General features: G+C 45.8%; 1 protein-coding gene across 30 annotated transcripts in view; it reads right to left on the bottom strand.

Moving 5' to 3' along the window:
- The window catches only part of GIGYF2 (GRB10 interacting GYF protein 2), a 333,184-nt gene that overhangs the window by 44,569 nt on the left and 266,999 nt on the right, over positions 1-21,616 (bottom strand). For 12 of the 30 annotated variants that reach the window (XM_078775747.1, XM_078775759.1, XM_078775766.1 and 9 more), the window contains 5 exons: positions 20,032-20,217; positions 17,490-17,609; positions 10,764-11,060; positions 7,492-7,718; positions 6,990-7,159 (listed from right to left, as the gene is read on the bottom strand). In XM_078775747.1, coding sequence (XP_078631873.1) covers positions 6,990-7,159; positions 7,492-7,718; positions 10,764-11,060; positions 17,490-17,609; positions 20,032-20,217 — 1,000 coding nt within the window. The remainder of the gene's footprint in view (positions 1-6,989; positions 7,160-7,491; positions 7,719-10,763; positions 11,061-17,489; positions 17,610-20,031; positions 20,218-21,616) is intronic. The other 18 variants (XM_078775749.1, XM_078775760.1, XM_078775755.1 and 15 more) reach the window with 3 other exon arrangements.

Raw genomic sequence — 21,616 nt, 5'->3', positions numbered from 1 at the left:
TGGACACTGCCAAGACTTCCAGGAAAGAAGTTGGAATTTCAAACAAGGTGGATCTGGGGTGAATTAGTGGGGGTAGAAAAGATCAAGGTTTTGGATGGGGGAAGATAAGAGATGGTGGTGAACAGCTGTTTTGAAGACCTGGAGGGAGGAGTGTGATTGAAGTGAGTGTGGGAGTTTGTTCCAGAGGCGGGAGAAAAGAGGAATGAAAGAGTGAAGGTGAGCAGAGAGCCGAGATTTCGGCAGTTTAACCATCAGAGGGTGGCTGGCAGATCTTGTGCGACCTGTAGGAATATTTGGGGGACAGAGCACAGAGAGAGCTGGGGGAGCAAGGCCAGAGAGGAGTCGGTAGAAGACAGAAAGACCACCTACCTGCCTGCGGTGAGTGAGTGAAAGGCCCTCAGAGATAGCTTCATCGCGGGAGATTCCAATGATTCTGAAAGCTTTGGATTCAACAGCGTGAAGCCGAGCCAGGTGTGAGGCAGGAGCACCAGCCCATAGGGGAGAACAGTATTCCATTGAGCTGCGGATGAAAGCCTTGTATGTGGTGAGGAGCTCAGGTGTGCCTAGGAAGGACTTCGCACGACGGAGGATGCCCAGTCGGCGACTGGCTTTGGAGGCCAGCTTGGAAATGTGGTTTTCCCAAGAAAGATCATGGCAGATGGTGAGACCCAAAAGCTTGAGCGACAGAACTTCTTGGAGAGGATTGTTGAGAAAGTAGATGGGAGGGTTGTCCAGTCGATCTTTTCGGAGAGACATAGTAAGAGTGTGAGATTTGTCAGGATTGAAAGACATGTTCCACATGTTTGACCAGTCTGTGATTTTGTCCAGGTCTTCAGGGAGTGAGGAGGCTGCAGACTGCCGATCTGAGGGAAGAGGAATGGAGCGGCAGAGAGTGGAGTCATCAGCAAAGAGATACAGAGGATTTTCCAGAGAGTCGGAGAGATCATTGATAAAGACCAGAAAAAGCACAGGGCCCAGCACACTGCCTTGGGGAACTCCAGCCTGAACGGGAAGGGGAGATGAGAGAAATCCATTCAGGGCCACACGTTGACTACGACCAGAGAGGAAGTCCGCAAGCCATGCATGGAGATTTCCATGGATACCATAGGAGGAGAGTTTGGTAAGCAGAGCTGGGTGCCAGACCGTATCGAAGGCACGTGATATGTCAAGGGAGACAGCTTTGATTTCCTGTTTGGCATTGAGGACCTCCATCCATTGTTGAGACAGCAGAAGCAGCATGTCCAGAGTAGAGTGACCTGGTCTGAAACCAAATTGATGATCAGAGATCAAGCCATTGGAGAAGAGGAAAGATTTCATATCCGAAGCAATGATGGATTCCATGACTTTGCTGATAATTGGGAGCAGGCTGATTGGTCTGTAGTAGCAAGGATCTGTTTTTTCACCTTTTTTGTGTAAAGCGGTAATGTTTGCTGATTTCCAGGATGCTGGCAGATGACCTTGAGCAAAAGATAGGGTGAAAAGAACAGAGAGAGGGTGAGATAGAGCGGCAGAGCAGGATTTTAGGACCCGTGGGCTGATGCCATCTGGTCCAGTTGCAGAATCAGAGTCGAGGTTTGACAAAAACTCCTCCACCTTGTCAGGAGAGAAGGTCACAGAGTCCAGGAGCAGTTTGGTTCGACTGGGAAAGGTGGGAACAGAGAGAGATGGGTTTGGGACTAAGGATTTTGAGGCAAACACAGAGTTGAGGCATTCGGCTTTGTCACGTGCGATGTCAACTGTGTGGCCATTTGAGGTAAGGGAGGGGATGGAGGGGGAACAAACACCAGAAACGGATTTGACCAGACGCCACCAGGATTTGGAGGAAGGAGACAGGTTTGAGAGTTCATTCTTGAGTGAGGAGAGATAGTGCTTCCTGGCACTCCTGAGGGTAGACACACACTTGTTCCGAGCTTGGTGGAAGGAACTGAGATTTCCTTCAGTTGGATTAGCCTTCCAAGAGGCAAAGGCAAGTTGTTTCAGGGCAACTGCCTCACCACAAGATTCAGTGTACCATGGACGGGAGGAAGGGTAAGACAACTGAAGGCGAGATGGGATAAATCTGTGCATGAGAGAGATCAGTTTGCTTTGGAAGAATTCCCAGGAAGAATTGATGGCTGCTTGAAGACCGTCCTAGTCGGCCTGAGTGAAATGCCAGACTCGTCGACGCTGAGGAGGCTCTCTGAGAATGGCCAGAGAGATGTCCAGTTTGACAAGCACATGATCAGAAGAACCGATTGGAGCAGAAGAGCAGCAGACATTAGCAGGGAAGTTAGTCATAACCAAGTCTAGAAGAGAAGATACTCCATTGGCTGAGATCCGGGTCGGGAAATTGACAGATTGTGTCAATCCCAGTGAGTCACAGAAGTCCTTTGCTGAGGTGCCATGACTGGTGAGAGAGGAACCCACACCCAACCAGGTGGCATGATGACAATTGAAGTCACCACATATGAGGAAGAGAGAGTTGGGATGAGTGGATAGAAGTTGGTCCATGTTGTCAGACAGTGAAATGTAGATGGAGTCATCACTGTTTGGGGGACGGTACAGAACACATATGAACAAAAGGTGGGAGCGGAGAGGAAGCCGTAGCCAGAGGTACTCCTGGGGGTGAGGAGGAGAGAGGGCAGTGCAAGGAGAGTGAGGAAGAGAGTTTTTGATAAAGATAGCCACCCCACCACCAGGCCGAGGCTCAGGTCTATCATACCGGAGGAGGGAGTAACCAGGAAGAGATATTAAGGAATCAGAGACATCTTGAAGGAGGAAAGTCTCTGTTAAGCAGATCAAGTCTGGATTGTCAGAAGCAACCTGTATGGAGAGATCAGTCAGGTTTGAGCGAAGGCCCCGGATGTTTGAGGTCCATACCGTTAATGAAGAGAGAGGGGGAGCATCGGGTACAGGACAGGGGAGGGGAGGAGTAGGGTAAGATGAAGGATGAGAGGGGGAGGTAGGGAGAGCAGTTGTTAGTGTGTCAGCGATTGCAGAAGAGTTCCAAGAAAGGGAAGGATGAGGAGGATGAAAGGTTTGAAGGTGAAGGGATGAGGCACAGTGAGGGGTTGTTTGAGGGGGGGGGGCAGAGGAAAGAAGAAGGTTGGGGGGGGTGGAGGTATGAGATAGAAGGGAGACGAAGTGGGGAGGAGGCAGCTTTGAGGAGGAGGGGGGAGGAGGGAGAATTGGAGAGGAATGGTATGGGGGGAGATTTGAATGGGAGGGGTTGGGGGGGAGTTTTGAAGGGGAGGAGTGAGGGGGGAGTTTAGGAGGGGAAGGGCAAGGGGGGAGTTCAGGAGTGGAAGGGCAAGGGGGGAGTTCAGGAGTGGAGGGGTAGGGGGGGAGTTTAAGAGTGGCGGGGCAAGGGGGGAGTTTAGGAGTGTAGGAGCAAGGGGAGGGATTTGGATGGGAGGAGCAAGAGGGGAGTTTAGAAAGTGGATGATTAATGAAAGACGAACATTGAAAACAAATTGGGTTTGTTGTGATTTTCAAGTTAGCAATCCGGTTCAGAATGATGGAGGAGGGATGGAATGAATGTGAATTTAGACCATGTAGTGAGGGAGACGTATAAGATATTGAATTTCTTTTTTTTGTGGTGGAATGAGTTGGAGAGGAAATTGAGAAAAGCCTTTTAAATAGGAAGAAAAACAGCGTGTTGTAAAATACCACTGAGTAAAACACTGAAGGGGAAAGGTTATACATATTTAAATAATATTTAAACAGAACCGTGAACAATCTTATGTGCACAAAAATACCAACGGGGGGAGAGCCGAGAGGGACCACCACGAGTGATGTTCGTGACATGATACTTACACAAAGTTTGGTCAAAAACCCATCACTGGTTCACAAGTTAGCTCAGTAACAGAAGTTTTACATAAAGGGACCTCTGGTCTTTGACATCTTGACCCCATAATCAAATTAGTTAATCTTTACATCATTATACATACTTGCACCAAGTTTGACTTCGATACCTTCAGTGGTTCTTAAGTTATTGTGGTAACATAAACCTATTACAGACTCTGACCTTTGACCTCTTGAGGCTGAAATCTGATCAATTTCTCTTTGCATCATAATATTGTCGTGTCAGCCCTGTGGTGAACACCTCAGGGCGACGGAAAGCTGAATGTTGTTAACTCTGAGGCGTATACCCAGACTTGGCGGGATTATCTTTTTTCGCGCATAGGAAAGACCCAAAGCCTTACCTGAACGGACGGCCGCGACAGGATCTATTCCTCGAACCCACAAACGAGTAAACGAACATGACACAAAAGTAAAATGCAACCAATATGGGTTTAATGAAAACAAGCATTCTGAGTATTGCGCTGCAATCCATGTCCCCTACCAAAGTTCAAAGTGCCATAACTTTGTCAAAAATGATCGAATATGCAAATTTATGCACGGTTGATGCTGGTTTTCAAACTTGATCTAAGGTATGCTGAGACACGTGTGTCACACCTCGCCTCGTTGATAAGCCCGCAAGGTCGCTCCGTGGAGCGGCCTGCACGCATTGCACTGTGTGAATTATATAAATTATTACCAACTCACGGTCTGAGGTACTAGCGATTCAAGAGATATCCATTTTTTTTTGTTTGTTTAATTAACGATATCTGCCAAACCACGTGCCCTATAGCAAATTCCAAAAGGACATTTTAGTAGACTGACATGCTGAATAGATTTGTAAAGTTTCCCCTCGATTGGATCAAAAATGAGGGAGGGGCTCAGTTTTAAAGGTTCATGCTTAAAAACGTCATAACTCTGAAACCATCAGTAATTTATTATATTTTCCGGTTCACGATCAATGATCGATGTGTATATATATGTTGCTCGGCTTGGCTCCGCCCCTCCGGAAAGCACGCGGTCGCGCTGTTCACGTTCGCGAGACGAGGCTGAGGACGCGCAGTGCGGCTTGAGGAGAACTCGAGAATAAACAAGAGATATCCATTTTTTAAAATGTTTTCGTTGAATTAACGATATCTGCCAAACCACATGTCCTATCGCAAATTCCAAAAGGATATTTTAGTGCTGAACAGATCTGTGAAGTTTCCCCTCGATTGGATCAAAAATGAGGGAGGAGCTCAGTTTTAAAGGTTCATGCTTAAAAACGTCATAACTCTGAAACCATGTGACGCATGACGTCATGCTCGATGACTTTTTTGTTCGTCATGGGTATGCGATTCTGCCTGCAAAGTTTGGCCTCGATCTGTTCAGCCGTTGCAGAGAAAAAGGGATTTTCGTGTTTTCACGAAAACCAATATGGCGGCCGAACCACGTGACCTGTGATCTCATAATTACCATTAAAATATTCTACAGACCGAGTCCATCATATGGTGAAATTTTTTATCTCAATCGGTCCTATTATTGCAGAGAAATTGGTTTTTAAAGGAAATTAAAACTTAAAATGGCACTGAGTTAAGGATCATCAGAATTATCAGAATTACCAACGTTCAAAGTGCCATAACTTTGTTAAAAATGACCGAAACGTCGTGATGTTAGAACCTGACCTGTAACTTATCATGAGGAAACCATGTGCCAAGTTTGAAATAATTAGCATTAAGCGTTTAGAAAGAAAGTCCGGAAAACTGTTCTTTGCGTGACGGACTGATGGACTGACTGACAGACTGACGGACGGAGGGACGGCGTGCAAACCTATAGTCCCCTCCGGTGTACACCGGAATAATGCAAGGATAACAAAACGAAAGGTAAGGTAAACTTGATTCATAAATCTAGGCACCTCCATTCGGACACAATTACACGACGGGGGAAAAATAAACGAAAAGAAAGAAAAGGTTTGGTGAGTCGGCCGATACTCAGCTTGCTCCGACGAGGATGAGCGTGAACGGTCCCCGAGTCTCCACGCGGAGCGCACAAGATGGAGCGAATTGCCATACGGCACCTTAGCCGCGAAGCGGCAGCAGAACGTGTCCGGAGAGCACCGCTCGGGAACACCGTCCTCCTCCGGTCGTTCCACGTTCCACAAGGCAATTCGTCTCTCAGGCGCACACGGTATGAAGCACAACCGTCTTTTTCCAAGCCAGAACAAAAGAGGAGAGAGAGAGAGAGATAACCAAAATGGGACCGCCTGCACCCAGAACGAGAGAGAGAGAGAGAGAGAGAGAGAGAGAGAGAGAGAGAGAGAGAGATAGAGAGAGAGAGAGAGGGGGGGGGGGGGAGGGGGAGGCTGCATCCTCCTTTGTCCCTCGCTGATGTCACCCTCGACCAATCCCCGCGATCCAGTGCATCATTCCATCTCCACGGCCAATCATCCCCTTCGGGACGAGGCCTCACAGCCTGCTTGACGCCCAATGATGAAGCTCGGGGCATGGCCCGCCAGTTAGGATTCTTGGAGGCGGAGTCTAGTCTCCTTCGGGAATGTTCGACTGGGCGGGGTTTACTTGCGACTGTCAAATGTTAAGGTCTCTCTCGGCATGACGGTGTTGTGGGTGAATGGTGGCCCTTTTTAGATGAAATAAAAACGTAGGGAAAATCACAGGAGGCAATTACATACTGGGAATTATTAATCTTATGCCCTATAACTAATTAACACAAAACCACCCTCCATGTGGCGACACATAAACACTCTTAAGCTCAACGATAACCCTGCTTACGAACAACAAAATGGGCTTTCTACGCGTCACGCGGTCCATGCTAAACTAAGCCATCCTACCTTTCCTATGAGATTCATCTCTAACGCCACAAACGTAACAATATATACATGTACTATGTTTGGTCAAAACCTATCACTGGTTCACAAGTTAGCTCGGTAACAGAATTTTACATAACGGGACCTCTGACCTTTGATATCTTGACCCCATAATCAAATTAGTTAATCCTTACATCAATATACATACTTGTACCAAGTTTGACTCAGATACCTCCAGTAGTTCTTAAGTTATCATGCTAACAAAAACCGATCACAGACACACAGACGAACGCACAACCCGCAAACAATGCCTCTGGTGACCATCAGCGGAAACAGAAAAAATACTCTGCATATCGAATCCCCTCACCATCGAGGTTGTTTGAGGTGTTGAGGGCATGCAGCATCTGTTCGCACCATTGTGTGAAGCCATCCTGGGCTTTATTCACTCCCTGGAATAACTTCAGCAGTTTATCTTCTTCATCAGTCTTTTTCTTTGACTGCCGAGAAGGGATACCATACGATTCCCTGCTGGAGCATCTGGTGGAAGTGTGGGAAGAAAGCTTTAGTTAAGGGATGACAGCAAGCACAGATAAAGAAATGGAACACCAGCAATGCACCAGAAAAATATGACGACAATCAAAGATGCCTTGCAAGAAATACACCACAGGCTCATACATCTCCAGGGGATGATATGAACAACTCACAACTGTATGAAGACAAACAAACATATGACAAATAGATGATAAAGCAGATGGTGAAATGATGGCGATTTAAACATTGGCCATAAATTTGTTCATTGATACAAAAGCGTAAATAAGATTGCAGGCCAAAACACAATAAAGTACATCCAACGCTTGTGCTCCAGCTACCCGAGTGTGGGACTGCTCTTGCTGGTCTTCATTCCCATGTTGCGCATGGGAGGTCCAAGTTCCTTGACTGCCTCATCCCAGAAACCGATATTTGGTGACGGCTTCTTGTCGTGTGCGTTGCTCCACACGCCACCCATGTCTGAGCCCCAGGGGCTGCCTGCATTGGCACCTGGACTCAGGTTTCCCCAGACCGAGGCAGAAGCCGTGTTCAGTGATATGCTTGTATGCTAGGCAAAACCAAAAATCGCATCAACAAGTCGCAACAAAGGTACATAAATCATAGCATTCACTGGTGACTTTATTATTTTCTTCCTAAGAATGGCAGCATACAGAAAAAAAATAAAATAAACCTGTTTATAAATAAAATAAACTAAACCTGTTTATAAATAAATAAATAGAAGGAATTTCATTTTACAATCAGAAGATAATATACAGTGCATTCAGAAAGTATTCAGACCCCTTCACTTTTTTCACATTTTGTTATATTGCAGCACAACAACAACAACAGGTAACGGGTACAATTAAGTCCATGCTTTATTTCAAGAAAAGGTCTCCCATTCTATCTATCACAATAAAAAGTGATGTTATAATGTCGCTGAACGTACCATAAGCAGATTTGGTTTGTTCGTGAAGCTGGATACTAGAACTCCTGTTTCTAGTAAGTTGAATTCTACTTCTGTTATAGCTGTGGTCCATACACTGTCTTCTATCCAGTCACTGATAGTCTTTCATACTGTAATCTCTATATGGAGTCCTCCAAACAACAACAACAACAACAACATGCATTTTAAGGCCATTTTCCCTGCTAGAGCGGAGGTTAGCCTTGCGGGCCCCATGACAATCTTCTCCATTTTGCCCTATTTTCTGCATTTCCCCTTGTTAACCCCCTTGCCCGCATTTCTTCTTCGACCATCTTTAGCCAAGTCTTTCTCGGTCTTCCCCGTTCTCTACTTCCTTCTACATTCATTTCCATCACTCTTCTCAACCAGTCACTTTCATCCTTCCTCAACACATGACCAAACCATCTCAACCTGTTCCTCTTCACATCATCAATCACAAGCTCTATTCCCATCATTTTTGCAATTCATCATTTGGCTTCCTCTCTCTCAACGATACTCCACAAATCCACCGAACCATTCGCATTTCCACCCTTTCCAGCCTTCGTTGCTGCTCTACGTTCATTACCCATGTCAAAACCACAGCACGTTCAATGCTGGATGATTATTAATTGCAAGTTATTTGCATTTTTGCTGCGCATGTGATATATATATACTCAGAGTTGTTGGTTTGGACACGTACCGGAAGTTTAAAAAAAACTTTTCTGTCAAAAAAAAACCTCAAGATTCAGTTAATATCGGTGCATGTTTGTCTGTCTATCGTATCGGTGTGTGTGTGTGTGTGTGTGTGTGTCTGTTGGTGTGCGTGTGCATTTATCGGTGTGTTTGTGCATGTGTCTATATGTGTGTGTCCATCTATCTATCTGTGTGTGATTGTCCACCTATCTGTATGTGTCATTTTATGTGTGTCTGTCTATCTATATATGCATTTATCTATGGGTCTCTGTCTGTCATATATATCTCTGTGTGTATCTGCCTATCTATCTGTATGTCTACCTATGTGTCTGTGTGTATGTCTGCCTATCTTATCTATATATGTGTCTATCTATCCATCTACCTGTCTGTCTATCTGACAGTCTATCTGTTGTAAGAATGCCCTTGTGTAATGTCTGTGTAATGCAATTTTGTATTGTCTGTCTGTCTATCTATCTATCTGATACAAGAATGTGTGATGAATGTAAGAATGCGTTTTTGCTTTTATGAGGGAGAAGGAGGGGGAGGACAGGAGATTGGGGTTTGGAAGGGGTAGGGAGAGCAAAGATGAACAGAGTTGGGAGGGGGAGGTTTACACTTTGGGGTGTTGTGGGTGGTGGAGGAGTTGTGGTGGGGAAGTGGTTTGAAAGGTTGGCGTATGGAGGGCAGGAGCGGAATTGAAGCCTTCAGGTTGGGAGGGGAAGGTCGAGGACTTGGAGTTTGGGAGTGGGGCTTGACGATTTGGAAATTATGAGGAGGGCTTGAGGAAGAAAGAGGTACTAAGGACTTGAATTCACATTTTACATTACGCCCAATTTCCACGGTTCCCTATCATTATGCACAATATACTCGTATATATGTGTACAGAATGTGTTCAATGTGTACACCATTATGATTGATGCAAAAATGCAGACGAGGTATCCATTCAGTAGTAACACGGCGAATAGTGTCAAGAGTGATGGTGTTGCATGCGTCGCTGATGCGCTCCCGCAAATGTGCAGCACTCTGATTTTTTTTTTCCACATAGACCAACGCTTTCAAATGACCCCAGTGATAAAAATCCAACAGGTTGAGATCGGGGTAATTCGCCAGCCACTCCACATGTCCTCGACGTCCTATCCAATGACCAGGGAATTGCTGGTTCAGCCATTCTCTTACACGGATGCTGCAATGGACAGGAGCGCCATCCTGCTGGAACCATGTTGAGAAATCCCCATCTGCGTTCAAGACACTCGGGAATGATTCCTTGTTGAGCATACGCAAGTAAGCGTCTCCTGTGACTGTGCCATAAAAAAGGAAGGGGTCCATGATGCGGTCTTTCCAAAGTCTTACGGTACCTATCTTGGGCGGAAAACCCCTTACGTTTTAATGCTGTAAACAAACTTTAGTCCATCGCGGGTAATGAAGGTTGTGGACGAGTTTCATCAAACGTGTGTGTCTAGTTTTGGAGAAGAGCAAATACCTATTTTTGGGGGAGTCAAACCCCCACCCGCACCCCCCCCCCCCACCACCCCACACCGCCCAAGAAACCCTTCATGAGCGCAGATTTTGATGCGGTAAATACATCTTCGTTAGGCATCAAATACAAAGCTTGTGGCTAAGTTTCATCAAATGTGTGTGTTTGGTTCAAGCGATAATGACTGAAGTGTTTATAGACCCGCTGACTCACTCATGGACTTACCTATGAACACTGCTCGATCGCATAAGCTCATTGGACTAAAGTATAGCTGAGCTAAAAAGAGTTATACCAAATATAGAATAGGATGTAACCTGGAAAAAAAAATAATGAGGGCCATGAGAATGCATTCACTCATTTGGAGAAACAAAGGTGGAAGCACACATCAGTCAAGTCACATGAAGAAATGAAGTGTATTCTTAAAAGAAAGACGGTACTATGAATTGAAAGAACATCAAAGGTATTTAATATTGTACATATCTACAATGCACTAAACACATGCCTACCTGGCGACTCTGAGCACGCTGCTGCTGCTGTTGCTGCTGATGTTGCTGCTGTTGTTGCTGTTGCTGCTGTTGTTGTTGCTGCTGCTGTTGCTGCTGCTGTTGTTGTTTCTGCATTTGCCTTGCTTCCTCTTGCTGTATTTCCAGCAGCGACTTGGTTGACAAGCCCTGTTTGCCGATGTTATTCCAACCAACAATCTTCTGATGCTGCTGTTGCTGCTGCTGCTGCTGTTGCTGCTGCTGCTGCTGCTGCTGCTGCTGCTGGATGACTTTCATCAATTCCTGTTGTCGCCGCTGCTGCTGATCAGACAGGAATCAACAGAATGCTCAGTGAAAAAAAACCTCTGTGTGTGTGTGTGTGTGTGTGTGTGTGTATGTGTGTGTCATATATATATATATACAGTGCATTCAGAAAGTATTCAGCCCCCTTCCCTTTTTTCACATTTTGTTATGTTGCAGCCTTATGCTGAAATCGTTTAAATTCATTTTTTCCCTCATCAATCTACACTCAATACCCCATAATGACAAAGAGAAAACAGGATTTTAGAAAGTTTTGCAAATTTATTAAAAACAAAAAACTGACATATCACATTTACATAAGTATTCAGACCCTTTGCTATGACACTTGAAATTTAGCTCAGGTACCTCCCATTTCTCTTGATCATCTTTGAGATATTTCTACACCTTCATTGGAGTCCACCTGTGGTAAATTCAATTGATTGGACATGATTTGGAAAGGCACACACCTGTCTATATGAGGTCTCACAGCTGACAATGCATATCAGAGAAAAACCAAGCCATGAGGTCGAAGGAACTACCTGCAGAGCTCCGAGACAGGATTGTTTCGAGGCACAGATCTGGGGAAGCCTACAAAAAATCTCTGCTGCATTGAAGGTTCCCAAGAGCACAGTGGCCTCCAGAATTCTTAAATGGAAGAAGTGTGGAACAACCAGGACTTTTCCTAGAGCTGGCCGCCCTGCCAAACTGAGCAATCGGGGGAGAAGGGCCTTGGTAAGAGAGGTGACCAAGAACCCGATGGTCACTCTGGCTGAGCTCCAGAGATCCTGTGTGGAGATGGGAGAAACTTCCAGGACAACCATCACTGCAACACTCCACCGATCTGGGCTTTATGGCAGAGTGGCCAGACGGAAATCAAACAGTTCAATCTTGGTTTCATCAGACCACAGAATCTTGTTTCTCACAGTCTGAGAATCCTTTAGGTGCTTTTTTGCAAACTCCAAGCGGGCTTTCATGTGTCTTTCACTGAGGAGAGGCTTCCATCTGGCCACTCTGCCATAAAGCCCAGATCGGTGGAGTGTTGCAGTGATGGTTGTCCTTCTGGAAGTTTCTCCCATCTCCACACAGGATCCCTGGAGCTCAGCCAGAGTGACCATCGGGTTCTTGGTCACTTCTCTTACCAAGGCCCTTTTCCCCCGATTGCTCAGTTTGGCCGGGCGGCCAGCTCGAGGAAGAGTCCTGGTTGTTCCAAACTTCTTCCATTTAAGAATTATGGAAGCCACTGTGCTCTTGGGAACCTTCAATGCAGCAGATTTTTTTGTAGGCTTCCCCAGATCTGTGCCTCGACTCAATCCTGTCTCTGAGCTCTGCAGGCAGTTCCTTCGACCTCATGGCTTGGTTTTTTTCTCTGATATGCATTGTCAGCTGTGAGACCTTACATAGACAGGTGTGTGCCTTTCCAAATCATGTACAATCAATTGAATTTACCACAGGTGGACTCCAATCAAGGTGTAGAAACATCTCAAAGATGATCAAAAGAAATGGGAGGCACCTGAGCTAAGTTTCAAGTATCATAGCAAAGGGTATGAATACTTGTCAATGTGATATTTCAGTTTTTTCTTTTTAATAAATTTGCAAAACTTTCTAAAATCCTGTTTTCTCTTTGTCATTATGGGGTATTGAGTGTAGATTGATGAGAGAAAAAATGAATGCAAACTATTTCAGCATAAGGCTGCAACATAACAAAATGTGAAAAAAGTGAAGGGTCTGAATACTTTCTGAATGCACTGTACATACATATATATATATTGTGAGAAACCACCGGTGAAACCACCTGTTCTCACCCAGATTTGGTGCCCCGCCCACCGCGTGACGTGGCCTCCTTGGGGCCTCACGCGATCGGGAGGCGATTCGGCACGTGATTGGTGGAGAGTCCAGAGAGCGCGGTCGCCATCTTATGCAACGGACGCGACTCGAGAGCTCCGAGTGGGAAATAGATAAAGGGATTTCCCTTAATCTTCACGACAGCCGCGTTGGGCTGATCGTTTACCGTTCTGTATTTTACGAGTGAGTAACTCCGGAAGAGAACGAGTGATTCCCGGATCTCGTGGATTGGAACCGTGAGTCAGATATTGCCTGCGTCGTGTTGGAGCTGCGGGCCGACAGTTCCTGCAGGCTTTGTGCGGTGTATTCCACTCTGTTACCCTCCGAGTCCCGGAGATCGTCGATTGGAACCGCGAGTGATCTTGCCTGCGTCCTGTTTGGAGCTTCTGGGGCCGACAGTTCCTGCAGGCTTTGTGCCGTGTATTCCATTCTGTTACCATTTATGGTTTTTGTGATCGAGCCAATAAAGCATCGTGCCTTACCCCTAGAAGGCCGATTAAAACACAATTGTGTTTATTGAGTTCTCTCTGTCCACTCCGTGGACTACTTGAAGCCCGGACATTAACGTCCGTATTCCGTGCTGGGAACCATTTCACAGCCGGGATCGCGACAAATGGGTTGCTCGTCCTAGGATCTTTCAAGTGAGAGACATTCGAATTGAGACGGGAATTCGGCATCTGCATCTTCTCTGCATCTTCTCACCAGCGGACGCCGTCTTGGAGGAACTTTCTCGCCGTAGGACGCTGTCTTGGGTGGTGCTTCACTGCAGAATAAGTGAGCCTCGGATCCCTCCAAACAACCGACAAAAAAAAAAAAAAAAAAAAACGTGAGTATTTGTACGTGGTATTTTTCTCATTGGCAATTTGATGTGCGGTGGTGATATTGTGTAGTTCGTGTCGTATTTCCCCAACAGAGCGTTGTGTTTGAGCGTTGTGTTTTGTGCCTTGTCTTATGATAACTCGTAGCCAAGCTATGTCGACCAGAGAAGTGAGAGTTCAACCTGATCATGTTGACAGTCGCGTGGGTGGCGATGCGAGCGACGCAATCAGCCTTGACCCAGTCACTAAACCCGATATGTTAGGAAGCGATTCCATCATGACTAAATGCAGGCGTTCGCCCTTCTGGACCGGGCTGACTCCGGTTCAACAACTTGACATGTATAACAGGGAGAATGACAGGGCAGAGGCAGAGCGTGCGGCAGCAGAGAGAGAGCGTGCTGCGGCAGCAGAGAGAGAGCATGCGGCAGCAGAGAGAGAGCATGCGGCAGCAGAGAGAGAGCGTGAGAGAGAGAGAGAGCGTGCTGCGGCAGCAGAGAGAGAGCATGCGGCAGCAGAGAGAGAGCGTGAGAGAGAGAGAGAGCGTGCGGCAGCAGCAGAGGCAGCAGCAGAAGCTGAACACGTCAGAGAGCATGAGTTGCGAATGTTGACTGAACGACCGCGGGCAGAGGGGTCTGCTGCAAGAGTCCCGGAAACTGTTCATGTTCGTTTGCCGGACTGGACGGGAGACACGAAGCCAGAAGCGTATCTGGAGATGGCGGAGATGTTGTTGGCTGCCGGTGGCATTGATGAGAGCTTGTGGGTCGGCCATCTTGTGAGCCATCTATCTGAGAAGGCGAGGGAGGTATATGCGAGGATGGCAACCGAGGACGCAAACAAATACAGGGCATTGAAGGCCGAGATTTTGAACGCCTATGCGGTGTCCGCATGTATTTATAGGAGAAATTTTTTCAGCTGGACTCGTGAGTCCAGTCAAACCTATGAGGAACATTCGCGGGCCTTGTTGGAACAGCTGCAGAGATGGTTCAAGGGGAGCAAGGTTGAGTTACCTCAAGCGGTTGCGGAACTCCTGGTGCGTTACCGTATCGATCAACAGCTTCCGCCTGACTTAGCATTGTTTCTTGTCGACAAAGACACTGTTTCCTTGGCAGACTGCGTCAACCTTATTGATAAACATGTTTTGGCGTGCAAAATGCTGCAAGTCACGCAGTCGCGTCGTAAGACGGAGGAGTCTGCGATCAAGACCGCCCCCCGTCTGCCCGGCGGCTGGATCGAGGGGAGGGGTTCTCCGATGCCCTCCACTGGTGGCGGTCGCGAGCCGCAGACCAGGGCAGGGCCCTGGTGCGATTTCTGCAAACGCGTGGGGCACGGTGAAAACCGCTGCTTCTCTAATCCCGCTAGTCCGGCCTACCGAGGCAACCCTCCTGTTAAGTCGGAGGGAGATCAGTGGAGCTCATCCGCCGGGCCCTCGCACACGACGGTGGCATCGGTGACCGAGGTCACTGCCACCGAGGCTAATTCCATTCATCCACTGTACCAGGATTATTCAGGGACAGCCTTAGTGGGTGGCCCTGATTCGATGCTGAAGTTTGAGGCCCAATACCTTCGGGATACTGGGGCGACACGGTGTGTTCTCCGGGCGGGGGTAGTTCCGGCCTCTCAGATGCGTTATACCGGCGAGTATACCCTCCTTCGGGGCATTGACCGGGTTCTTGGCCGGTATCCCCTTGCCCTCCTCGAGGTCCGGAGTGACATTTTTAAGGGTCCAGTGACCTGTGTGGTGGTACCCTACTACCCGATACCCGGGGTCTCCTTGCTGATTGGCAATGATGCCATGGCCAGGGAGGAGTCATTGACTCTGACCTGTGGGGGGGTCACTAGATCCCAGAGTAAACAGGCGGAGAGAGTGGCGGAGTCAGACATATCTTCACTCTGGCCCGAGGAGCCTAGCGCCTCGACTCCAGTTCCCGACGGTGACGTTGCGTCAGCTGAAGTCCACCCGAGCCTCCCGTCAAGCCACCCTCAGGTGCCGTGCTCCTCAGGGACCGCTCCCGCCATGTCGCGATTCAGCAGGAACGCTAATGCTAAGGTATATGTGGGAAACCTGGGCAATGGAGCAGCGAAAGCCGAGCTAGGGAGGGTCTTCGAACATTACGGACCACTCCGCAACGTATGGGTTGCTCGAAACCCACCTGGATTTGCAGTTGTTGAGTTTGAAGAGCCACGAGATGCTGAAGATTCGGTCAGAGCCCTTGATGGAAGGTTAATTTGCGGATCGCGTGTGTGCGTCGAGATGTCGAATGGCATGTCGCGGCGGCCTCGTTTCAGACGCCCTTTGGTCCGCAGGCCTTTCGACCCGAACGATCGATGTTACCAGTGCGGTGAAAGGGGTCATTACGCATATGACTGTTGTTCTCGACACCGGAGGAGTACCCGCCGCTCTAGGTCTCGGCCCGTTTCCTTCCTGTCAACGCTTCCCCCAACTTGAGTTTGGCCCCCTTGCCTCTCTATTGTGCTTTGTGTGAAGTGTAACTCTTGTAGGGTAGATATTAATGTGGTGTATGGTGTTAAAATTTGTGTGTGAAAAAAAAAAAACCAAACTGGTTCATTGTTAATGCCTGTTAATTGCCTGTGCGTTAATAATTGCGTATTGTTGCGTTGTTGCGTTATTGTTGTTAATAAGTGTTAATAATTGTTAATTGCGTTAATTGCCTGTTAGCGATTACCGCCATCATCTTGCCATGTGATTTGCACCTACTACAAATACTGGTTTTAAAAACGCCGTCTATTCGACGGGGTTTTTACTTAGGGGGGGAGGACTGTGAGAAACCACCGGTGAAACCACCTGTTCTCACCCAGATTTGGTGCCCCGCCCACCGCGTGACGTGGCCTCCTTGGGGCCTCACGCGATCGGGAGGCGATTCGGCACGTGATTGGTGGAGAGTCCAGAGAGCGCGGTCGCCATCTTATGCAACGGACGCGACTCGAGAGCTCCGAGTGGGAAATAGATAAAGGGATTTCCCTTAATCTTCACGACAGCCGCGTTGGGCTGATCGTTTACCGTTCTGTATTTTACGAGTGAGTAACTCCGGAAGAGAACGAGTGATTCCCGGATCTCGTGGATTGGAACCGTGAGTCAGATATTGCCTGCGTCGTGTTGGAGCTGCGGGCCGACAGTTCCTGCAGGCTTTGTGCGGTGTATTCCACTCTGTTACCCTCCGAGTCCCGGAGATCGTCGATTGGAACCGCGAGTGATCTTGCCTGCGTCCTGTTTGGAGCTTCTGGGGCCGACAGTTCCTGCAGGCTTTGTGCCGTGTATTCCATTCTGTTACCATTTATGGTTTTTGTGATCGAGCCAATAAAGCATCGTGCCTTACCCCTAGAAGGCCGATTAAAACACAATTGTGTTTATTGAGTTCTCTCTGTCCACTCCGTGGACTACTTGAAGCCCGGACATTAACGTCCGTATTCCGTGCTGGGAACCATTTCACAGCCGGGATCGCGACAATATATATACACATAAATAAAAAAAACATATATATATATATATATATATATATATATATATATATATATATATATATATATATATATATATAACTGTGAGAAATAGTAGAAACTCCACAGTACGAGCAGGGCGTCTCATTTGCATTGAATAAATAATCGGGAGATTGAATAAGACGCGGACGTAGCTTCAGGGCTTCGATCTTTAATTCGACAAGCTTTCGACCAACAAAGGTCTTCTTCTGAGTCGGCCCCAAGTTCAACGGATATATATATACACATACATATACATACACACACACGCCAATTGATACTGCCTTCAACATACCTCCTCTCTTATCTGCTTGTCATGCTCCTCCTCTAGCTTCTGGATCTCAGCAAGGGACAGAGAAGATTGCGGCGAAGCAAGGCTACCCAGCTGCTGGCCCCACGTCGAAGAAGCCGGCAGCTGATCAGTTGTGTTGGAGAAGGATGAGTGTCAACAGGAAATTAAAATGATCAGTAACAATGACGAACAAAAATGGATAGATTTGTCAAATTGTGTACAATACTTTTTACGTTTTAACGGTTTATCATCCGTTAACTAAAAGACGAGAGAATAAAATGTTATATCCAAATTTGTTATGCCCCAACTGTTATATTCAAATAATTTGGAGGTATATTGTATTACCCCACCTTAATCGTTTTGTTCAGTATTTACTGAACATTTTTCATTTGAAATTGCCTGCTACGATGTCAGCAAAAGAGCTCTCTGGTGCAATGTTCATGATAATGAACATACATACAACCAGGACAAAGGACATTATAAAAAGGTTCTCTTCAAATAAAACTAAAAACTGAGCATCAACATGATCTCTGGAAGAGAAAAACGCTCAAGACTTGAGCAAAGAGGAAGAGAAAGCCAAAATATCAATAAAAACACAAATATGGTTCATAAAACAGCTTACCCCATACAGTCTTGAGAAAAAGCACAAAGGAAGAGTCTTTTAAACTCTTGCTTTGCATTTCTGAGCACGATCTAGGCTTGTTTTTTTGTGAACTTTGTATAGCAGACGTGATGTTAACCACACTGTGCTATGCTCTGCCACATTTGTAAGAATGCAGAATCTGAAAAACGGTTATTCTGCCCTCGGAGCATGACGGCGTGAATTCTGATTCTAAGTTTACTCCAGGTTCGTTTTCCGATTCGTGTTTAAATAAAACATTCAATTTAAATCAAGTTGTTCCTCGATCATAAACTCACATTGGTAGACAAACAGATAGACAGACAGACAAACAGATGTAAACCAATTGCTTAACTTTACTTTTCACGTCATGTGCATGGGGTAATAATAAAAAGAACTCGATGATATTCATATAATACTTACCCTGCGCAGTCAACTTGGTGTGAGCCAACTCTTCTGTTTTTGAACGTTTCTTTTTTTTGATCCAATATGGCTGCCAGACCACGTGAGCGATGACATCATAAATTTATATTCTCTAAATAATTGTTGCATAGATCATGCTCAATAAATTTCAAACTGATCAGACTAAGCGTTGTCCCTGTCGAATTATGACGTCATGATTATGGCACCAATGACGTCATCGTTGACAACACCTATTCCCCATATGGAGTTATTTACAATGAGCTACGTTTCAATTTTTTCCATGGAGCGGTTTTGGAGAGAAAGAGGTGCAACGTTTTTCCAAGATGGTGCCTGTAAGACATGACCTATGACGTTATGATTATCATTAAAATATTCCAAAGGAGGAGGCGCTCCTATGGTGAAAATTTCACGTCCATTAGACTAACAGTTGCTGAAAAATTTTATATAATGATCGGATGGATAAGTGTTGTATTTGTCTAATTATGACGTCATAATGAAGGCACCGATGACATCACCATTAACATATCTTATTCCCCATGGGGAGTCGATGACAATGAGCCAGGTCTCAATTTTTTCCATGGAGTGGTTTCAGAGATATAGAGGTGTGAAGTTTTTCCAAGATGGCACCTGTACCACGTGGCCTGTGACATCATAATAATCATTGAAATATTCTACAGGAGGAGGCCCTCCTATGGTGAAAATTTTGTGTCAATCGGACCAAGAATTGCAGAGAAAAAATTCATACTGATCGAATCAAGCGTTGTACTTGTCGAATTATGACGTCATAATTAAAGTACCGATGACATCATCATTAACAGATCTTATTCTCCAAGCGGAGTACTTGACAATGAGCCTTTTCAGTTTTTTTCCATGGAGCAGTTTCGGAGATATAGAGGTGCAACCTTTTTTCGATTTGTCCAAGATGGTGCCTGTACCACGTGACATATGACGTCGTAATTATCATTTTAAAAATACCACAGGAGGAGCCGCTCATATTCTGCAAATTTAGTGCCAATCGGACTAACAGTTGCAGAGGAATTTTATTTTTTCACACTGATCAGATCAAGTGTTGTACTTGTCAAATTATGACGTCATAATTAAAGCACCGATGACATCATCATCAACATATCTTATTCCCCATGGTGAGTACTTGACCATGAACCATGTTTCCATTTTTTTCCATTGAGCGGTTTGGGAGATATAGATGTGTAACGTTTTTCCAAGATGGCGCCTGTACCACGTGACCTACGACATCATAATATTCACGAAAATATTCCACAGGAAGAGGCCCTCCTGTGGTGAAAATTTCATGTGAATCGGACTAACGGTTGCCGAGAAAAGGAATTTTTGAAATGCAGACACGGCACACACTTTACTGAAAGGCAGACACGTACGTACATACCTGAATGCTTAACCCCACTTTTCGCTTCGCGAGCGCAGGGTAATAAATGGGTGGTTCCAACGGTTTTCCAACAATAGCTAAACAGCCAGATTCTGATTTACCTTCATTTGCGCCAGTCTCTGTTGCTGCTGTTGCTGCTGCAGCCTCCGCAAGGCTTCCTGCTGCTGCCTCTGCCGGATCATCTCCTTTTGCCGCTGTATCTCAATCTCCTTTCTATTGCACTCTTCATCTTCTCGATGTCTCCGTGCTTCTTCCTCCTCTTGCAGCCTTCGAGTTTCATCTTCCTGCTGAGGTCATTTAGTGCAAGGAGTTTCAAAAGTGAGCTCAGTATAAGCATCTCTGTTCTCATCTTCTTTGAACATTTCTGAAGCATATTAACTGGTGTGAAATTTTGGTACAACTTGGATAAACAATTGTGCGTCGAACAAAAACAGCTCCATCGTTTCAAATTGCTACTCGATATCCAAAAGGTTTCTCAGACAACCTAACTCGATATCCAAAAGGTTCGACCAGTAAGTCGAAACTCTTTTTAGAGCCTCCATTTGAGGGATCAACTATTCTGGTCATCATTCATTTGCTGTCCAAGAGAAGTAAAAAAAAAAAAGAGGTACATATTTAATGTTTACAGGATTCAATATCCAGAAAAGTTTTAATGCGAAAAAGTATTTTTCCTGCATTTGACTGTCAATAACATAGATATTGACACATCACTCGTGGAGTACAGGAGATTACTCTCAACTAAAAACTCTATAGAACAGTCTCAACATGCACTGCCCTTTACCCTGCATGAGATGCATCACAAACATCTGTGAAACATGATAAATATACGTTTTGAAGTAAATTCCCATAAAACACAGTCTATTTTTACATAATGGGGAGAGCAAGCTGCCTGGTTCAGGGTGTAAGAAAAACCAATACGAATATCAATACGGATTAATAAAGTGAGCAAACTAACCATTATGTGGAAGGAGGTTTTTCAGACAACCTAACTCGAATGTTGGGTTAGAGAACGGGACATATACGCCATTCCCTTTATGTTATGAAACAATATGATTTGTAATGAAAATTTCAAGTGAATTGCAATTATATTTAATGACTGAATTACAATGGCTGGCAGGATAGCCTAGAGACATGCACACTCACCTCTGAGTTGTCCAGTCCGAGTTTGAATCTCGGCCCAGCTATAAACTATCATCCCGGTGTTTCGCATGCGGGGTGATTCGTCAGTGTGTGTGCCGTCTCCTATGATTGGCGTTAAAATTGTCTTTCTTTTCGTTAAAATTGTTTTTAAAATTGTCTTTTCTACCCCTGCTAATTTCACCCCAGATCCACTTTTTTGAAATACCAACTTTTTTCCTGGAAGTCCTTGGTGTCCTTGCGTTTTATACTTCTCCCACGCCCCCCCCCCCCCCCCCCCGCTTCCCACGCCTCCTCCCCCCAAGCCCTCTCCCTCTCACATATCTCCCGATGTCCCTGCTCTCAAATGTTGTGTTTGTGCTTCCCCTTCTCTCCCCATCCTGTCTACCGCTACCCTTATTATATGTTTTGTGTGTCTGTTTGATTTTTTGTGTGATAAATGTTCTCTTTCACGAGCCTCGATCCTGTATACAAAAAAAATAAAAATAAAATGGGTGTCTGATCTGCCAGCATTAGCTTGTGTACGATCCCAGGGAGTCAAACAATGTT

The sequence above is a fragment of the Myxine glutinosa genome, chromosome 4 (genome assembly GCF_964187855.1).
Source record: "Myxine glutinosa chromosome 4, kmMyxGlut1.1, whole genome shotgun sequence".
Classification (NCBI taxonomy): Eukaryota; Metazoa; Chordata; class Myxini; order Myxiniformes; family Myxinidae; genus Myxine; species Myxine glutinosa.
The sequence above is the reverse complement of the archived record's forward strand: the minus strand, read 5'-3'. Positions and strand labels throughout refer to the sequence as shown.